At 38.0% G+C, this 15,166-nt stretch overlaps 1 protein-coding gene across 1 annotated transcript; it reads left to right on the top strand.

Moving 5' to 3' along the window:
• Window positions 1-888: 888 nt before the first annotated feature.
• LOC121971355 (50S ribosomal protein L13-like) lies at window positions 889-5,747 on the top strand. The gene is made up of 5 exons (XM_042522585.1): window positions 889-1,183; window positions 2,648-2,719; window positions 2,832-2,998; window positions 3,082-3,193; window positions 5,151-5,747. The coding sequence occupies exons 1-5, from the start codon at window positions 1,145-1,147 to the stop codon at window positions 5,355-5,357; spliced, it is 597 nt and encodes a 198-aa protein (XP_042378519.1). The 5' UTR covers window positions 889-1,144; the 3' UTR covers window positions 5,358-5,747.
• The last annotated feature ends 9,419 nt before the right edge of the window (window positions 5,748-15,166 follow it).

Genomic DNA, 15,166 nt, shown 5'->3' with positions numbered 1-15,166 from the left:
AATGACAATTTCATCTTAATAGATTTACATTCAAATGTGAAGTTGTATATGAGTTTCTAGGGCCTTCTTAAACGTAATGGGTCGAAATACATTGCAGAGTTTTTGGAGCCAGTTAAAGAAATATTTAATTCATATTAAAATCATCGAATTTACGTAATCTGTTTAATAATTTTTCGAGTAGAATGAGAATCTATAATATTTTATTTGCTTGTTTATGAGTAGCAACAAGTATAATGGATTAAAAAGTTTACTGTTTTTGAATTAGAGGATGGTTTACAATATAAGTATGGTCGGATTGTAATTGTGATTCAGTCATAATTAGTTATGATTTATTCTTGGATTCATCTTTTCATTCAAGTTATAATTTGGATCGGGGTGGATGACGAAGATTGTCCTTATTCGACATTCGATAGTTCGACCATCTACTCATCACTTGTGGTTTCCAGACGACCTTCGTCCTCCCACCTCAAGTTAAATTATGATGGAAATATGAACTCAAAAAAGGATTGTAATTAATTATGATTAAATCATGATCATAATTATATTATGAAAATGATAGGTAGAAGAAAAAATTTTAGGAAAAATTTTTGACATGATGAGACTTATAAAAATAAAAAAGATAAACTATTAATTTATATATCAATTCTTAAATTTTTCTCTAAAATTTTTTTACTCTGTATTCCTTACTGAAAAAAAATATATGAGAGGATCCTCCCGCCCAAATAGAGTGGGCGGCGATCAGCCATAGCTTTCGAGATTACTTTTGGGATGAGCATTTCACACACACTCTCTTTACTAAAATTGTAAGTCAACCCGCTTTAATTGAATTAGGATTTGGTTCAATTGAACCGGATTTATTTAGATTGTTTTTAATAGAATTGTGTTCCGGTTCGATTGAATCGGGTTCTCTTCTAGTTCCAAAACCAAAAGCGCATCCCTAATCCTGCCTTACGCCGTCCCCGCCGCCTCTCCCCTTCGCAGCCCCGCTGCCGGAGTACGATCGCCGTCCCGACGTCCTTCCGAAGATCTGTCGTGGAACTCGAACTCTCTCTTGGTTCTCAGTTCTCGCTCGTCGTCTCTGCTCCACCGACTAAGCTGACGCCCCGCCTCATTCCTTGTCTCACCTTTTTCGCAGAGACCGACAATGGCATCAGCTGTTCAACCTTTTACAGGAAACTTAAAGGTGATGGTCGTACCTATCTCCGCCGTTTTTCCACTTCATTGTTTCTACAATGGATAAAATGACATTTTTTTTTTCATTTGGGATTTCTCGTGCTTTAGTTTAGCGGTCTAATTAATGCTACCGTAACAAATTTAAGTTCTTGAAGTTGGATCTTATCTTGATCTTTGGTTATTGCTGTAGATCGATAGGTGTTTTCTCTGTATAACGTGTGGAACATTTTACTTATCACGTGCACTCTTTCCATATCGGAAGATTTTGATAAAAAGTTCATTAATCGAAAGTATATTTTGGTCAAATAATCTGTTATGTTTTCCCTTTAAATTTCCCAATTTTTTACTGTACCTATTAAGGAAAAAAGTTGCTTCAAACAATTGCCTGATCATTGTAGTATTGTCTTTTTTGATCAAAATATTGTGACCATTCTCTTTCCCTTCTCCCACAATTTTTGAAAAATTATGCAACTTCTGGATGCTCCTTTGAAATAAAATCTTAATTGATATGGCATTATAAGAATGCATGCAATGTTTCATCATGGAATCTTATTCTCTGGTTTTCAAATGCCAATTTGAATTATAAACTCCTGCTGCCTTGGAACTTTGGGTGGAGCAGTAAAAAAAGTCTCATGTTTTGATAAGTTAAATCGTCAAAGGTGTCTTCGTGTTTAGTCAAAGATTTTGATCCTTCACAAACATGGTCCATGAATTGCGAACTGCCTTACCTGTGTTCGTGGATCGAACTCCCATAGACTTTTGTTGGTTCCCTCAGTTTTCTCCCTTGTCATACTAGATTTCTTTATCAAAACCTCTAGAACCTAAATTCATAGTTATCTTCAGATAAATCCTCATCTAACTTCTTGAGGTATACAAAAGTCTTCAAAGATAAGGATGATTATTAGATGGCTAGAGCTTCTTAAAGGGATGTAAATAAGGGCAAATCTCAAGTTTGTACCAGGTGAGGGAGCAGCAGGTTTTCAAAGTTTGGGAAATGCTATACACTGGTCTACCTTTTAGTGTTATAACGAAGTTACATGTTTGTTTTCCATGGTTCTTGGCTTTGTTTTCCAAGTAAAATTTGATGGAACTAGTCTTCTAATTATTTCTCAAGCGGTTATTCATTTTGTTCAATGCCCTTTATATTGTTTGTCATAGTTCTTACTCATGCCACAATGACAGTAACAGCATAGCCTCCTATCCCCATCTTCCCATAACCATAGATCTCATCCTGCTATGGCCAATTTCCTCTTATGGTTTATTTATCAAATCCTTGATTCATTGATAAGAGACATTTTCTCACACACATTAATACGGATTGAGGTGGTATGTTAATTCTGGCACTCGATTTAATGGTAACTTTAAGTGATCTTAGTACTTATTTTCCCTATTTCTGATTATCATTGGTATAAACTATAAAGTGCACTAAACGGTTGTACTTCTTGTCTAATCTTTGTATTCGCAATTTACCTAGAAAGCTCTGGCTGGACTGAGGAGGATCAATTTAGAGGGTTTGCGGTGGCGAGTATTTGATGCAAAAGGCCAGGTTGGTACTTCCTACCTCTGGTATCTTGCAATCTGATATTCTTTTGTAAACAGCCCACAAAACTGATGAACGTGTTAGACAACCAGTCATCAACTAATTGTCCATGCACTAGGTCCTCGGGAGGATGGCGTCTCAAATATCAATTGTACTTCAAGGCAAAGATAAACCGACATATACACCATATCGGGAAGATGGAGATATGTGCATTGTGCTTAATGCAAAAGACATCTGTGTTACAGGAAGAAAATTGACTAACAAATTCTACCGCTGGCACACTGGGTATGCATCAAAATGGTGCATGGTAAGTTAATTCTGGATATTTTCTTTTTCCGAGTATTCTAACTATGAACATATGTTCACAGATATGTTGGTCACCTGAAAGAAAGAAGTTTGAAGGATCAACTAGCAAAAGATCCTACTGAAGTGATTCGAAAAGCTGTCTTCCGCATGCTACCACGCAACAAACTACGTGATGTAAGTTATGCTTTCGTCTAAATTTTCACTTTTATTGAATCAGCATCTTAGAGAAGTGAATGCATCAAATTGTTGCTCTCTATTAGTTTTGTGCAAATGTTTTCCTTCTGAGAAACTGAATACCACTTATCAAATTGATTTTTTTTAGGAACATATTCTGCTGTATCATCTTTTTGATAGAGTTTTAGAAGCAAAAATATTCAGAAATTAGTTGTACTTGGCAGAACTTCAAATAACTGTGCTAAGTTCATAATTTGTTTTCACATATGGATTTCTGTTTAGAGTAGAGTAAGCTCCTCATGAATCGGTACAGATTCTTGAGTGTTGCTTATTTAGAGTTGCTATTTGATTTACTTAACTATCACCGACTAGTCTATTGTGAGCTAGACTATGCCCATAAATGTCGCAAGTCCTTATAAAGCTGTTTCTTATGGAAGTCTGAAAAATTAGTCAGCCATATATCGGAAAATGGTCTGCTTCAAGATATTCTTTTACTTTAGTGGTCATGTCTTCAAAAATTTTCAAGTACCAGAGAACCATTCATTTATTTTCTTGATATTTTGACTGCCCTAATTTGCATTTGGAGGTACGATACATGTAAACCTCAATTATTATTATGACAACACTAAATTAAAAGGTTTTGAAGTGTTTTTACATTCTAACTTGACACCATTCTATCGAACCTGATGATAACTAACTCACACACTAGCTATCCTCTTTCTTCCGGGACTGTAATTGTATTCGATGGTATAGTTTTTACTGCATGATGCTGAATTATCATCATGAGTTGTATATGATTATTTGCTTTTTGAAGACAAAGAAGTGAATAAAATGGAATCTGCTGTCGTGAGATGTGTAATATGTATATAGTAAGGCCGTGTCTGCCCGTCAAAAGGTAGAGGAAAGGAGAGGAGAGGGAAAAAGGTAGAGAGGAGAGTGGAGTGAGAAGTACAATTTGTTGAAGTTGCACAAGTGGTTGAAGGAAAGAGGAAGAAGGGAAGATGGGTGGGAAGAATTAAAATCCGGAAACTTCCCTCATCTTCCTCACTTGCCTCGCCTATGAAACCGTTGCCCTCTCCCTCCCCCCCTCCCTCCCTCCCTTGCCTGAGCCTCACTAGCCCACTGCTTTAGCGTTATCTTCCTAATGAAAGAGAACCGTTGTGGGAACTTATAGAATAGAATACTACTTGGTTATTGTCATTAGAATTTCGAAATTTCAACTGTTCCCTATGTGAATTCTTCCTTGTTGCATTTAGAATCTCCATGACCGATGAACAGTAAGATGTTATCATGATTACCACTATGGGTAAACCTCGTACCCTCGTACCCTCAAGACGGTGCAGTGGTTAAGGTATGGGGTGTTGTCACATGAGGTCTTGGGTCAAAACTTGGCGCATCCGAGCATGTTTTGGCCACCTACACTAATTGCTAGTAGTCACTCGTGATTTACCTCCTCTGTGTTGACCTAGGGACAGGTTGACGGGGGTGCTGTGAGCGAGCGAATCACCTTTTTTGCCACATTGTATGCTTGTATCCTTGTCCCCAGGGCTTGACAGAGATGGTAAGCACATGCCATTCTATCTGAATCGGGTTTCACCGCCAACAGAGGCCCCGCCATGCGTTTGCCATCTGTACTCTTGTTGAACCTCCATCCATACGACGTGGGGCCGTTGTAGGGGGCCGCTAATGTGGCTGTTTTATATATATATTTTTTTGTATGCTTGTATCTTAGGGGTGACATATTTGGTACAATGGGCAGGGATCAATTCCCAGCGAACGTATGCCCTCGAGAAAAAATTCCTCACATTTCTAGCCACTTGATTATAAGTTAACCCTTGATTTACCTCCTTTCATATAACTTGTGAACGGAATGTGAGGGTTGTTTGGAGTAAGTGTAATCACCTTTTGCTATTATTATATGCTAGTATCCTATGTGACTCTTTGAACATATGTTCAGGACCGAGACCGCAAGCTCAGGATATTCTCTGGAAGTGAGCACCCATTCGCCGATCGTCCTCTGGAGCCATTCGTAATGCCTCCCCGTAACGTGCGGGAGATGCGGCCCCGTGCTAAGCGTGCCCTAATTAGGGCTCAGAAAAAGGCAGAGCAGGGCAACGCTAACCCAACCGCAAAGAAGGGAGATGAAGCTCAAGTGAGTGCATGAATGCACGTTTCTTTTTCGCATTCGCAAAGTCAAGATTTCCGCAACTCCAACGCCTACTTTGATGCAGTTTGTGTTCATTATTATTATCGTAGCCTATGAATTCCAGACCCTGTTTATTTCTGAACTATTCTCTACTTAGCGTGTTTCGATAAACATGTAACTATCATAAGCTGGAAACAAACATAGATGCAAGCTGATGTTAGATGGCAGTGTATCGAAGACTGGACCAGATCGGCTAGCTCCACGGACCGGATCAGTTAGTTCAACTAGTTAATCAGGAAATCGAAAGAAAAAACGATCTGTAATTGAGAATTTCCAGTCACCATTTTGCTTGTTTCCTTGAGATATAAATATGCAAGCTGTTGTTAGAGGGCAGCATCTTGAACATACTATTAAGATTTATTTTTTTTCTTTTTCAAATATTATTATTTTATTTATTTATTTTTGTTTCCTGGATATGGAAATAAAAATATTTTGACGTTTGAAATTAATGAAAATTTAATTGACATTTTGAAAAGCTATTAATAATTGCTATAAAGGGATAAGCTATAAGGGTAAGGTTTGTTAATTGGGTGATTTAGGGTTTATATGCAACTATAAATAGTAAAATATCAATTTGTATTTTCTTTTAGTACAGATTTTAAATTAATTTAAATTAGTTTAAGATTTTTTTTTAAAAAAATTATGCAGTGTAAAATTTATTTTATTTATTATTTCATTGATTTGCATGTGTTATGACTGTTTTTTTTGGTTGTCTTTGTTAATTATGTTTTACATTGACTAAATTGATGAAAATATAATTTTTTTTCCTAATAATGCAAATGCAAATTTTAAATTGTCATCTTAATTTAATTTTGACATTCATTAAAGGTTATTAAAAATTATTAAATTCTCAAAATTAAAACAAATACATGGAATAGAAACCATTAATAACTATCCATCTATGCATAATCTCTATTTTTGTTCAGAAAGGAAATTAAAAAGGATATTTTTTATTATCATAAAAAAGTCCACTATTTTATAAAAAATTCATCATCTGATTGGTTTGCCTCGGGAAATCTTCAACTCAATATGAGATGTGTTGTATGATAGGCGGCTAACCCATAAGTCCATGGATTATAAAATTATTAAAATTTTCATTTTCATTTTAAATTTTGATTTTTTTTTAATAAGCCGGTCGATCCGCAACCTAGACGAGCTGGTGCCTTTAGGCCCACCAAATAATGGGTTAATAAAACTTCAATTTAATCCTTTTAGGATGAGTAAATCCGATGAATTCAATTTAAATTGATAATTCGGATTAAACTTGTTGTAGCAACTCTAGTAAAAAAAAAAAAAAAAAAGAAATCTATTTCAACCCAACTCAAAATTAATAAGTATTATCAAATATATTAATATTGAATAAAATTACCTAAATATTAGGTTAAAGCGTTTTAATTTAATCAAAATTGGTCAAATATTATTGGAGTGATTTATTAACATTGGTACAATATAAAATGCTTTGCTCAATTTCAAAATGGGATGCTATTTTGATAATATTGAAAAATAAAGGGTGCCCTCTTAATTTTAATTAATTGATAGTTAATTATCTCACCATTAATTGACAAAACATCCTTATTATTAACAAACCCAATCTAATGTTTCATACAATTAACTAAAAATTTCTAAAATATAAAAAATGGAAATTAAGTTTAATACAAGTGTCAAAAGCATAAAAAAACCTTCTAATAATTTAAAAACAAATTTAAAATTGGCATCTTAAGCTATCAAACTCTACCATGTATAATACTACCCAAAAATTGAAACCTAAGATTCTACATCATCCACAGGCTTTCATACATCCAAGTGGTCATATCGACACTCCTTGTTCCCTTTAAATTTACCTTGCGAAACAGGTCTCCAATTCCTCCGATGCACCGAATTGTACAAGCTTAACTTAAACTACACCTAGTGTTTGACCTCTCAGGCATTACATATGCTAAGCTTGTTTTACATATCATCCTTCTCTCTTCACCTTTCAAGTCCAATTACTTGGCATCTTAAGCTATCAAACTCAAAACAACTAACTCAACCGCATCGAGTCGATCATCCACTTCATATGTTTTATGTGCACTATTACAAATCTATGCAAACCTTGATTAATCCTTAAGACAATCCAATTTGATTTAATAAACTGCATCTTAACTAATTTTTAGAATAATCGACTTGAATTAGTCATTCAAAATATAGATTTAGGTTATCGATTATATTCCTAAATAATAATATTAATACTATCAAATATTCATGATCCTCCTCTTAGATCGTTTGATGTAAGACCATCTCCAACCCACATCATCAAATTTGGTATAATTTTCACACTAAAATGGTGCAATTTCAACACCAAACACTATTTCAACTCCAACCCATTAATACCATATCACACCAAAAAGGAATATTCTTTAGAATATTCTATTATTCTTATTAATTTTTTATACGATAATTATTATATTTAAAATTAAATGTATTATAATTAAAATATATTAAATAAAATTAAAATAATAATTTAATAAATTAAATATTTACAAATATACATAATAAAATTTAAATATGCTATTAATTACACTTAATTTAAATTTATAATAAATAATAATTACATTTAATTATACTATAAATAAAGATAAAGAAAATAATAATTATTAATTAATTACATTTGATTTTATAATAATATAATAAAATTAAAAAAATAAATTCTCTCCATCACCAAATATGGTGATGTGAATAATGCAACACCATATTTGGTGTTGCACATCATCATATTTGGTGTGGGATTTAGTATATGGGTTAGAGTAATTTGGTGTTAAATTTATACCAAATTTGGTGTTTTGGTGATGGATTGGAGATGCCCTAAGAACCATTGGTGAGGTGTCGCTAATGTTGACTAAGTCGTCATGAGCTGGAGGGAGGTGGGGCCATTAGAGAGGTTTGCGGAGCTATATAAGGACTTCACCATGCATCGTAGGGGGAATTGAATTGTCTGAAGAGTCCGTGGAGAGTAGAGGAGCGTATGAGAGGATTAGAATGGAGGCCAGAGTATTCTGGTTCGTCCACTTCGACGTTCAAATTAGTCTTCGACAGGAGAGAGAAAAAAAACACAATAGTAGGCTAATGGAAATAGATGCATGCAAAAATGTACGCGTACCTTGGCTCGCGAGGGCGAAACTTTCTATAACACAGAATGGGGGTGAACTGGAGCACCGGTAAGAGGGGTAATAGCACGATGGTGAAGGCTTAGAAGTCGGAGGGCTTTGGAAGGTGGAGCACAGTTGGGAGGCCGGAGGGTTCCGAGAGGTGGAGCACAACGGGATGTACGGCGACGACGACTCAATGGCAGAAGGGCTTCGGGAGGCGGAGCACAACATCATAGCATCATAGAGGGAGGAGGCGGCGGCGATGGAGGGGAGGTTGGAGGAGGAGGAGGCTATGATGGAGGGGAGTTGGTTGGATGTGTGTAGGGATGTAAATGAGCCAAACAGAGCCAAATAGTATTAAGCTCAAGCTCGGCTTGTTTAAGTTATATTCGGGCTTGAGCTCGAATCGAACTTTTATCACAAGGCTCGAACTTGGCTCATTTTGGAATTACTAAGCTCGCGTACAGTTCAAGCTCAGCTCGTTATTAGCTCGATTATCATAGTTAATGAGCCTAACTTATTAAGCAAGCTCGAGTTCATTTTCGGGCTCATTTTTGGGCTAGTTTTAAGGCTCATTTTGTAGGCTTGTTAAGCGAGCTCGAAAACTCATTTGAATAAATATTCTACAAATCTAACAACTAAAATGATATAAACTCAACATATCATCGAATATCCCAAACTACTGTATTAAACTTCCAAACTCAACATATCATTGAACATATTCGCGAGCCCTTTAATCAAGCCGAGCTCGAGCTCGAGTTCACGAGCTTATAAACGAACATATTCTCGAGCCCTTTAAACGAGCCCAGCTTGAGCCCAAGTTCACGAGCCTATAAATGAACATGTTCTCGAGCCATTTAAACAAGCTAAGCTTGAGCCCAAGCTCGTGAACCTATAAATGAACATGTTCATCGGCTCACGAGCCGAATATCCTTAAGCTCGAGCTCGGCTTGATAAAACTGTTGAGTTCGAGCTCGGCTCGATAAGCTAAACAAACGAACTCGAATGAACTTTTTACCGAATCTAGCTCCGAATAGTTCGTGAACCGTTTGCTTCATTTATATCCCTAGATGTGTGGTCGGCGACTGCATCATAGAGGGAGAGGGAGGACTAGGTTATGACGACGGAAGTGGCACAGGAAGGACAACGAGATAGTGGAAGCGGCGACAAGGGAGGCGGTGCTGTGAGAAGGGTGGCGTTGTTGAGATCTACGCCGAGGGTGACGAAAACAATGGGATCTATGCCTAAGGTGATGGTGGCAGTAGTGGCGGGATCTATGCAGAAGGCGAAGGCAATAGCGGGATTTGCACGGGAAGCAGCGTCAGCGGCTGGATCCACACTGAAAGTGGTGGCAACAGTAAGATCTATGACGGAGGTGGTGGTAGCGGCTGGATCTGCATCGAATGTGGTGGCAGTAGTGGCAACAACAGAGCCAAGCTGAAGGCGGCCACAATAGTGGGATCTCCGCCGGAAGCAGCAATGGTGGTGGCAGGGGCTAAATCTGTGCTGAAGGTAGCGACAACATCGGGATCTAAGATGAAAGTGATGTTGGATCTGTGCTAGAGGAAGTGGCAACGCCGGCTGGATCTGCATCAGAGGTGGTGGCAGCGGTTGGATCTGCGTCAGAGGCGGTGCCAATAGCTAGATTTACGCTGGAAGCGAGGGTTGGATCTATGTTGGAGGCGGCGAAGGTGGACTGTAGAGCGACGCTGGAGGTTGCACGAGGCCGGATCTGTCACAGGTGGAGGCAACGAGAGAGGCACTGCCGGCAGTGGTCCAATGCAGTTGTGAGCTCGGCGGCAAAGGTGGACTGCGACAAGAGAAGGGAGGCGGAGATGGTGGTTGTCGGTAGATGCAAGGATGCTCGATGAGGGCGGTGAGTCTAGTGACAATGGTGGAGGGCGGTGTCATCTATGGCATCAGGTGGCGTAAGGCTAAGTTGTGGAAGGGGTGTGAGTCCAACATACTGGACTGTGATGTCGTGGAAGGATGAGTGAAAGAATTGTTGAGCCCGTCGTAAAGCTAAGTTGCTTCCGATTAAGGAGTTAGGAAATGAAACTCCACGATTGTATTAAAGCGAGTCGCTAGCGAGGGGTTAAAGAATCCGAGTCTATCAGAAAGTTAATCATAGCATGGGGCTAGGGACTCTGAGCTCATCATAAGGCTAATGTCCTTCGACTGAGGATAAAATCTTTGGGCTTATTACAAGGAAATCTGTGTAGGGATCTTTTTGCAAAAAATAATAAATATATGTAGTGGAAAAAACTGATCCCTCTAGAGATTTATGCGATTACAATATACAAAGTTTGATCGAGTTGTTACCTTTGTTACATGAATAGAATAATCCTGGTAGCAACTTTACTTTGGCAGATCTTAGCACGATCAGAATGGTTGTGCCTCTTCGGTATCCACACAAGCACACTCTTCATTCGTCTCATGAACTCAGTCTTCGGAGAAGAACAACCTTCGTCGTGTTAGAAACTACACAAGGTTGTTTCGGCCAAGAGGAGAAGAGGAAGAAGAGCAAAAACCAAAAGGATGACAATCACTAAAATGTTACTTCACCAAAAAGGTTACTTCGATTTTTGGTATTCATCCATGAAATACCAAAGAGAAACCTTTTGGTCTTCTTCCATCAATGCTCATTAATCTCTATTAATCACCATTATTCTTCTTTAATGGGTTGGATGTTAATATATTGGATTAACCATTAACCAAATAAATTAATGAGTCTAACCCATTAATCCAATTAGTCTAATCCGAATTCATTTGGATCAATCCACTAATCTTATGGTTCATAGTATTTTAGTCAAACTAAAATAAACCTATCTCCAAATCAACATGTTTTCTATGCGTGTGACCCAATAGGTTCTTGTAATATTGACAATGCCTCTAAAATAATATTTTAGATATATAAGCAATGAGTGACATCTAATAATGCATTATTGCTATCCAAGTGACAAGAATGTTTATATCCGACCTAACCTTTCTGTGTCTATTATCTTGTATAACTTAATCCTTTTATCCTTGATCTCTAGATTGATAACATGAAGTAAGATCGTGTTATCCTCTTATCAATTTTTATGTTTCTTGATTTCCAAGTAGACTCCCTTAACCAAATGAGTTCAATATCTGATATTGACTTATTTAAACATAAACATACATTTTAGTAGTCCTACTTAATCAAGGGGCCCACATATATTACTTCTGTCATATAGAATGGATAGATCCTATTTACATTACTCACATCCCTTCACATAACTTATTGTATACCCAGTGATCAACTTTATAATCCACCTTGTTGTAGGTGATGTTTGTCGATACCAAAGTACACAACTCCTTATGTTGGGAACTATAGTGACTTTAGGTTTAAGGACTATTTATATACTAATAGTTACTATGAGAATATTTATGACACTCATAAAATGATCTATGGAACATTTTCATGGCTGGCCAATTAAGCACATATTCTCTAATATATATATACCCATGTATCAACTTAATATTTTATATCCATGACTTGTGAGGTTAAGTTATCAATTGACCTACAGGCTAGTCTCAATGTATTAATATTGTGCTTGTTATTAATGCTTGACTAGGAATAGTTAAGAGTAGTATTATATATATATATACAACCTCTTATTATCAATTGAACCAATTGATATACTGTAGATTACAACCTACTACTCTAGGATATTATTATACTTATTCATGTTGTACAAATCTAAAGTAAATATAATAACCATAAACTTTATCTTTTATTAATGAAATATGATATAAAAAATTCCCTTGTTAATCCTCTTATAATTGGCTTTACAGGCTAATACTAACAATCCGAGCCTGTCGTAAGGCAAAGTAGAGAGAGTAGGCCCAATATCTCATCATGCTTGATTTGCAACTCCCAAGTGTTCGCAGAGTCGAGGAGAGAAACTTACCGATTCACGACTGTGTCCAAGTCGAGAGAGAATAATAAGCTCAATCTCATGACTCTCGAATACCAATTGAGTCAGAGAGAAAAAAAGTTGATCCACGACCGTGTCCAAGTCGGGAGATAATAATAAACTTAATCTCACGACTCCTAAGCACCGGTGGAGTCGATGAGAGAATAAGTCGATCCTCGACTAGTCGAGATAATGCTAAGCTCGATCTCATGACTTTCAAGTATCGATAGAGTCAGAGAGAGAATAATAAGCTCTATCATATGACTCTCGAGTATTGGTGGAGTCGGAGAAAGAATAATTTGATCGACTACTATGTCCAAGTCGGGAGATAATAATAAGCTCACTACTGATAGAGTTGGAGAGGGAATAATAAGCTCTATCTCACAACTTCTAAGTACCGGTGGAGTCTGAGAAAGAATAAATCGATTCGTGACTATGTCCAAGTTGAAAGACAATAATAAGCTTGATCTCATGACTCCCGAGTATCGGTGGAGTCGAAGAGAGAAAAATAAATCCAATTTCTCGACTCCCGAGTATTCATGGAGTCGGAGAGAGAATAATAAGATCGATCTCATGACTCCCGAGTACTAGAGGATTCGGAGAGATAATAATAACCTCGATCTCACAACTCTCGAGAACTAGTGGAGTTGGAGAGAGAATAAGTCGATCCACTACTATGTCCAAGTCAAGAGATAATAATAAGCTTGATCTCATGATTACTGAGTACTAGTGGAGTCAGAAAAAAATAATAAGCTCAATCTCATGACTCCCGATTATCGGTGGAGTCAGTGAGAGAATAATAAGTTTGATCTCATGACTCTTGAGTATTTGGAGTTAGAGAGAGAATGTCAATCCGCGACTATGTCCAAGTTGGAAGATAATAATAATCATGCTTAGGGGAGGCTTACCGACATATATAGCATCGTGCTCAATCCGTAACTCCCAAGTATCCATGGAGTTAGGAAAAGGCTTACCAGCATCTTGCTTAGGGGTGGCTTACAGGCATATATGAGCTCAATCTCGACTATGCCCAAGTCGGGAAGAGAGTAAGCCTTGAAAAGGACATAACGATATGATACACACTCACCGGCATATATAGCATGTACGAAGGGGAGGTTGATATCGCAGTCAAGAGGATCTTGACCCCGACTATGTCTGAGTTGGGGGAGTTTGTACCTTGAAAAGGACTTAACGAGATGATATGCACTTGACCCTTAGCCGAGAGGATCTCGACTCTGACTATGTCTGACTCAAAGGAATCTGAGTCATTAAAAGGGCATGACGATACGATATGCGCTTGACTCCTGTATAAATGAGAGGTTGCTATCATAGCCGAAAGGATCTTGACCCCGACTATATCTGAGTCGGGGGAGTCTAGGCCCTAAAAAGGATATGGCGATATGATACATGCTCGACCCTTGTGCAAAGGGGAGGTTGCTATCTCAGCCGAAAGGATCTCGACTTCGATTATGTCCAAGTTGAGGGAGTCTAGGACCTGAAAAGGACATGTCAATATGATATGCGCTCGACCTTTATGCGAAGGGGAGATTGCTATAGTAAATAAAAGGATTTTGATTCCGACTATGTCTGAGTCAAGATAGTCTATACCCTAAAAAGGACATGATGATATAATACGTGCTTGACCCTTGTGTGAAGAGGAGATTGCTATCACAACCGAGAGGATCTCGACCTTGACTATGTTTCAGTCGAGGGAGTTTAGGCTATGAAAAGGACATTTGTTGATAAAGATCACTAGTTCAAAAATAGGAGAAATAGTCGACGACCTCGATGAAGTATCTTTAAGTAAAGCTATGAGGAAAAGCTACAATTTATATTCAAAATATAGGACTAACTGCGCTTAAACCTGAGGTGCAATTTAAGGTAACCTTGCCACTGTTCAGGAAATAATAGCTTGATCCCGTAACGTGGTGGCAATGAGTTTGTTGAAATCATTCGGGGGTCACAATAAGGGTAGCAGATCTTCTGGTGTCATCTATTTTAACATCTTAATTCAGGGTCTTAACTCAGTTTTCCTACAGACGACACCAATTTGATCAAGCTTTGAAATCACCTAATGGAAGAGCCACCGGTGAGGTGTTGCTGATGTTGACTAAGTCATCATGAGTTGGAGAGAAGTGGGGACATCAGAGATGTTTGTGGAGCCATAAAGGGAGTCACCTGTAGGGTGAATCAGATTGTCCGAAGAGCCTACGGGGAGAAGAGGAGGGCAGAAGAGGATTAGAATGAAGGCAGTGGTGCCCTGGCTTGTCCACTCCAATGCTCAAGTGAGTCTCTGACAGGGGAGATGAAGAAGATGCACAGTAGTAGGTGTATGAAAATAGATGCATGCAAATATGTATCTATACCTTGGCCCGCGGGGGCGGGACTTTCTATAACACAATGTGGGGGGTGAACTGGAGAGGCGGGTCAACGGGACAACAACACGATGGTCAGGGCTTAGAAGCCAGAGGGCTCTAGAAGGCGCAATCGAGGTGAGTAGTGGTTATGGCTCGGAGGCCAGAGGGCTCCGAGAAGCAGAGCACAACAAGGATGTACGACGGTGACAGCTTGATGGCCATAGGGATTCGGGAGGCGAAGCATAGCACCGTAGGATGCACAACAACAATGAGATATGTCCTTAGAGGTATTGATTTCAATCAATTGAGATTTATTATATTTGACATTATAATCAAGATCAACA

The sequence above is a fragment of the Zingiber officinale genome, chromosome 4A (assembly GCF_018446385.1).
Source record: "Zingiber officinale cultivar Zhangliang chromosome 4A, Zo_v1.1, whole genome shotgun sequence".
In the NCBI taxonomy this organism is placed as follows: Eukaryota; Viridiplantae; Streptophyta; class Magnoliopsida; order Zingiberales; family Zingiberaceae; genus Zingiber; species Zingiber officinale.
This window is presented reverse-complemented; position numbering and strand designations above follow the sequence as displayed.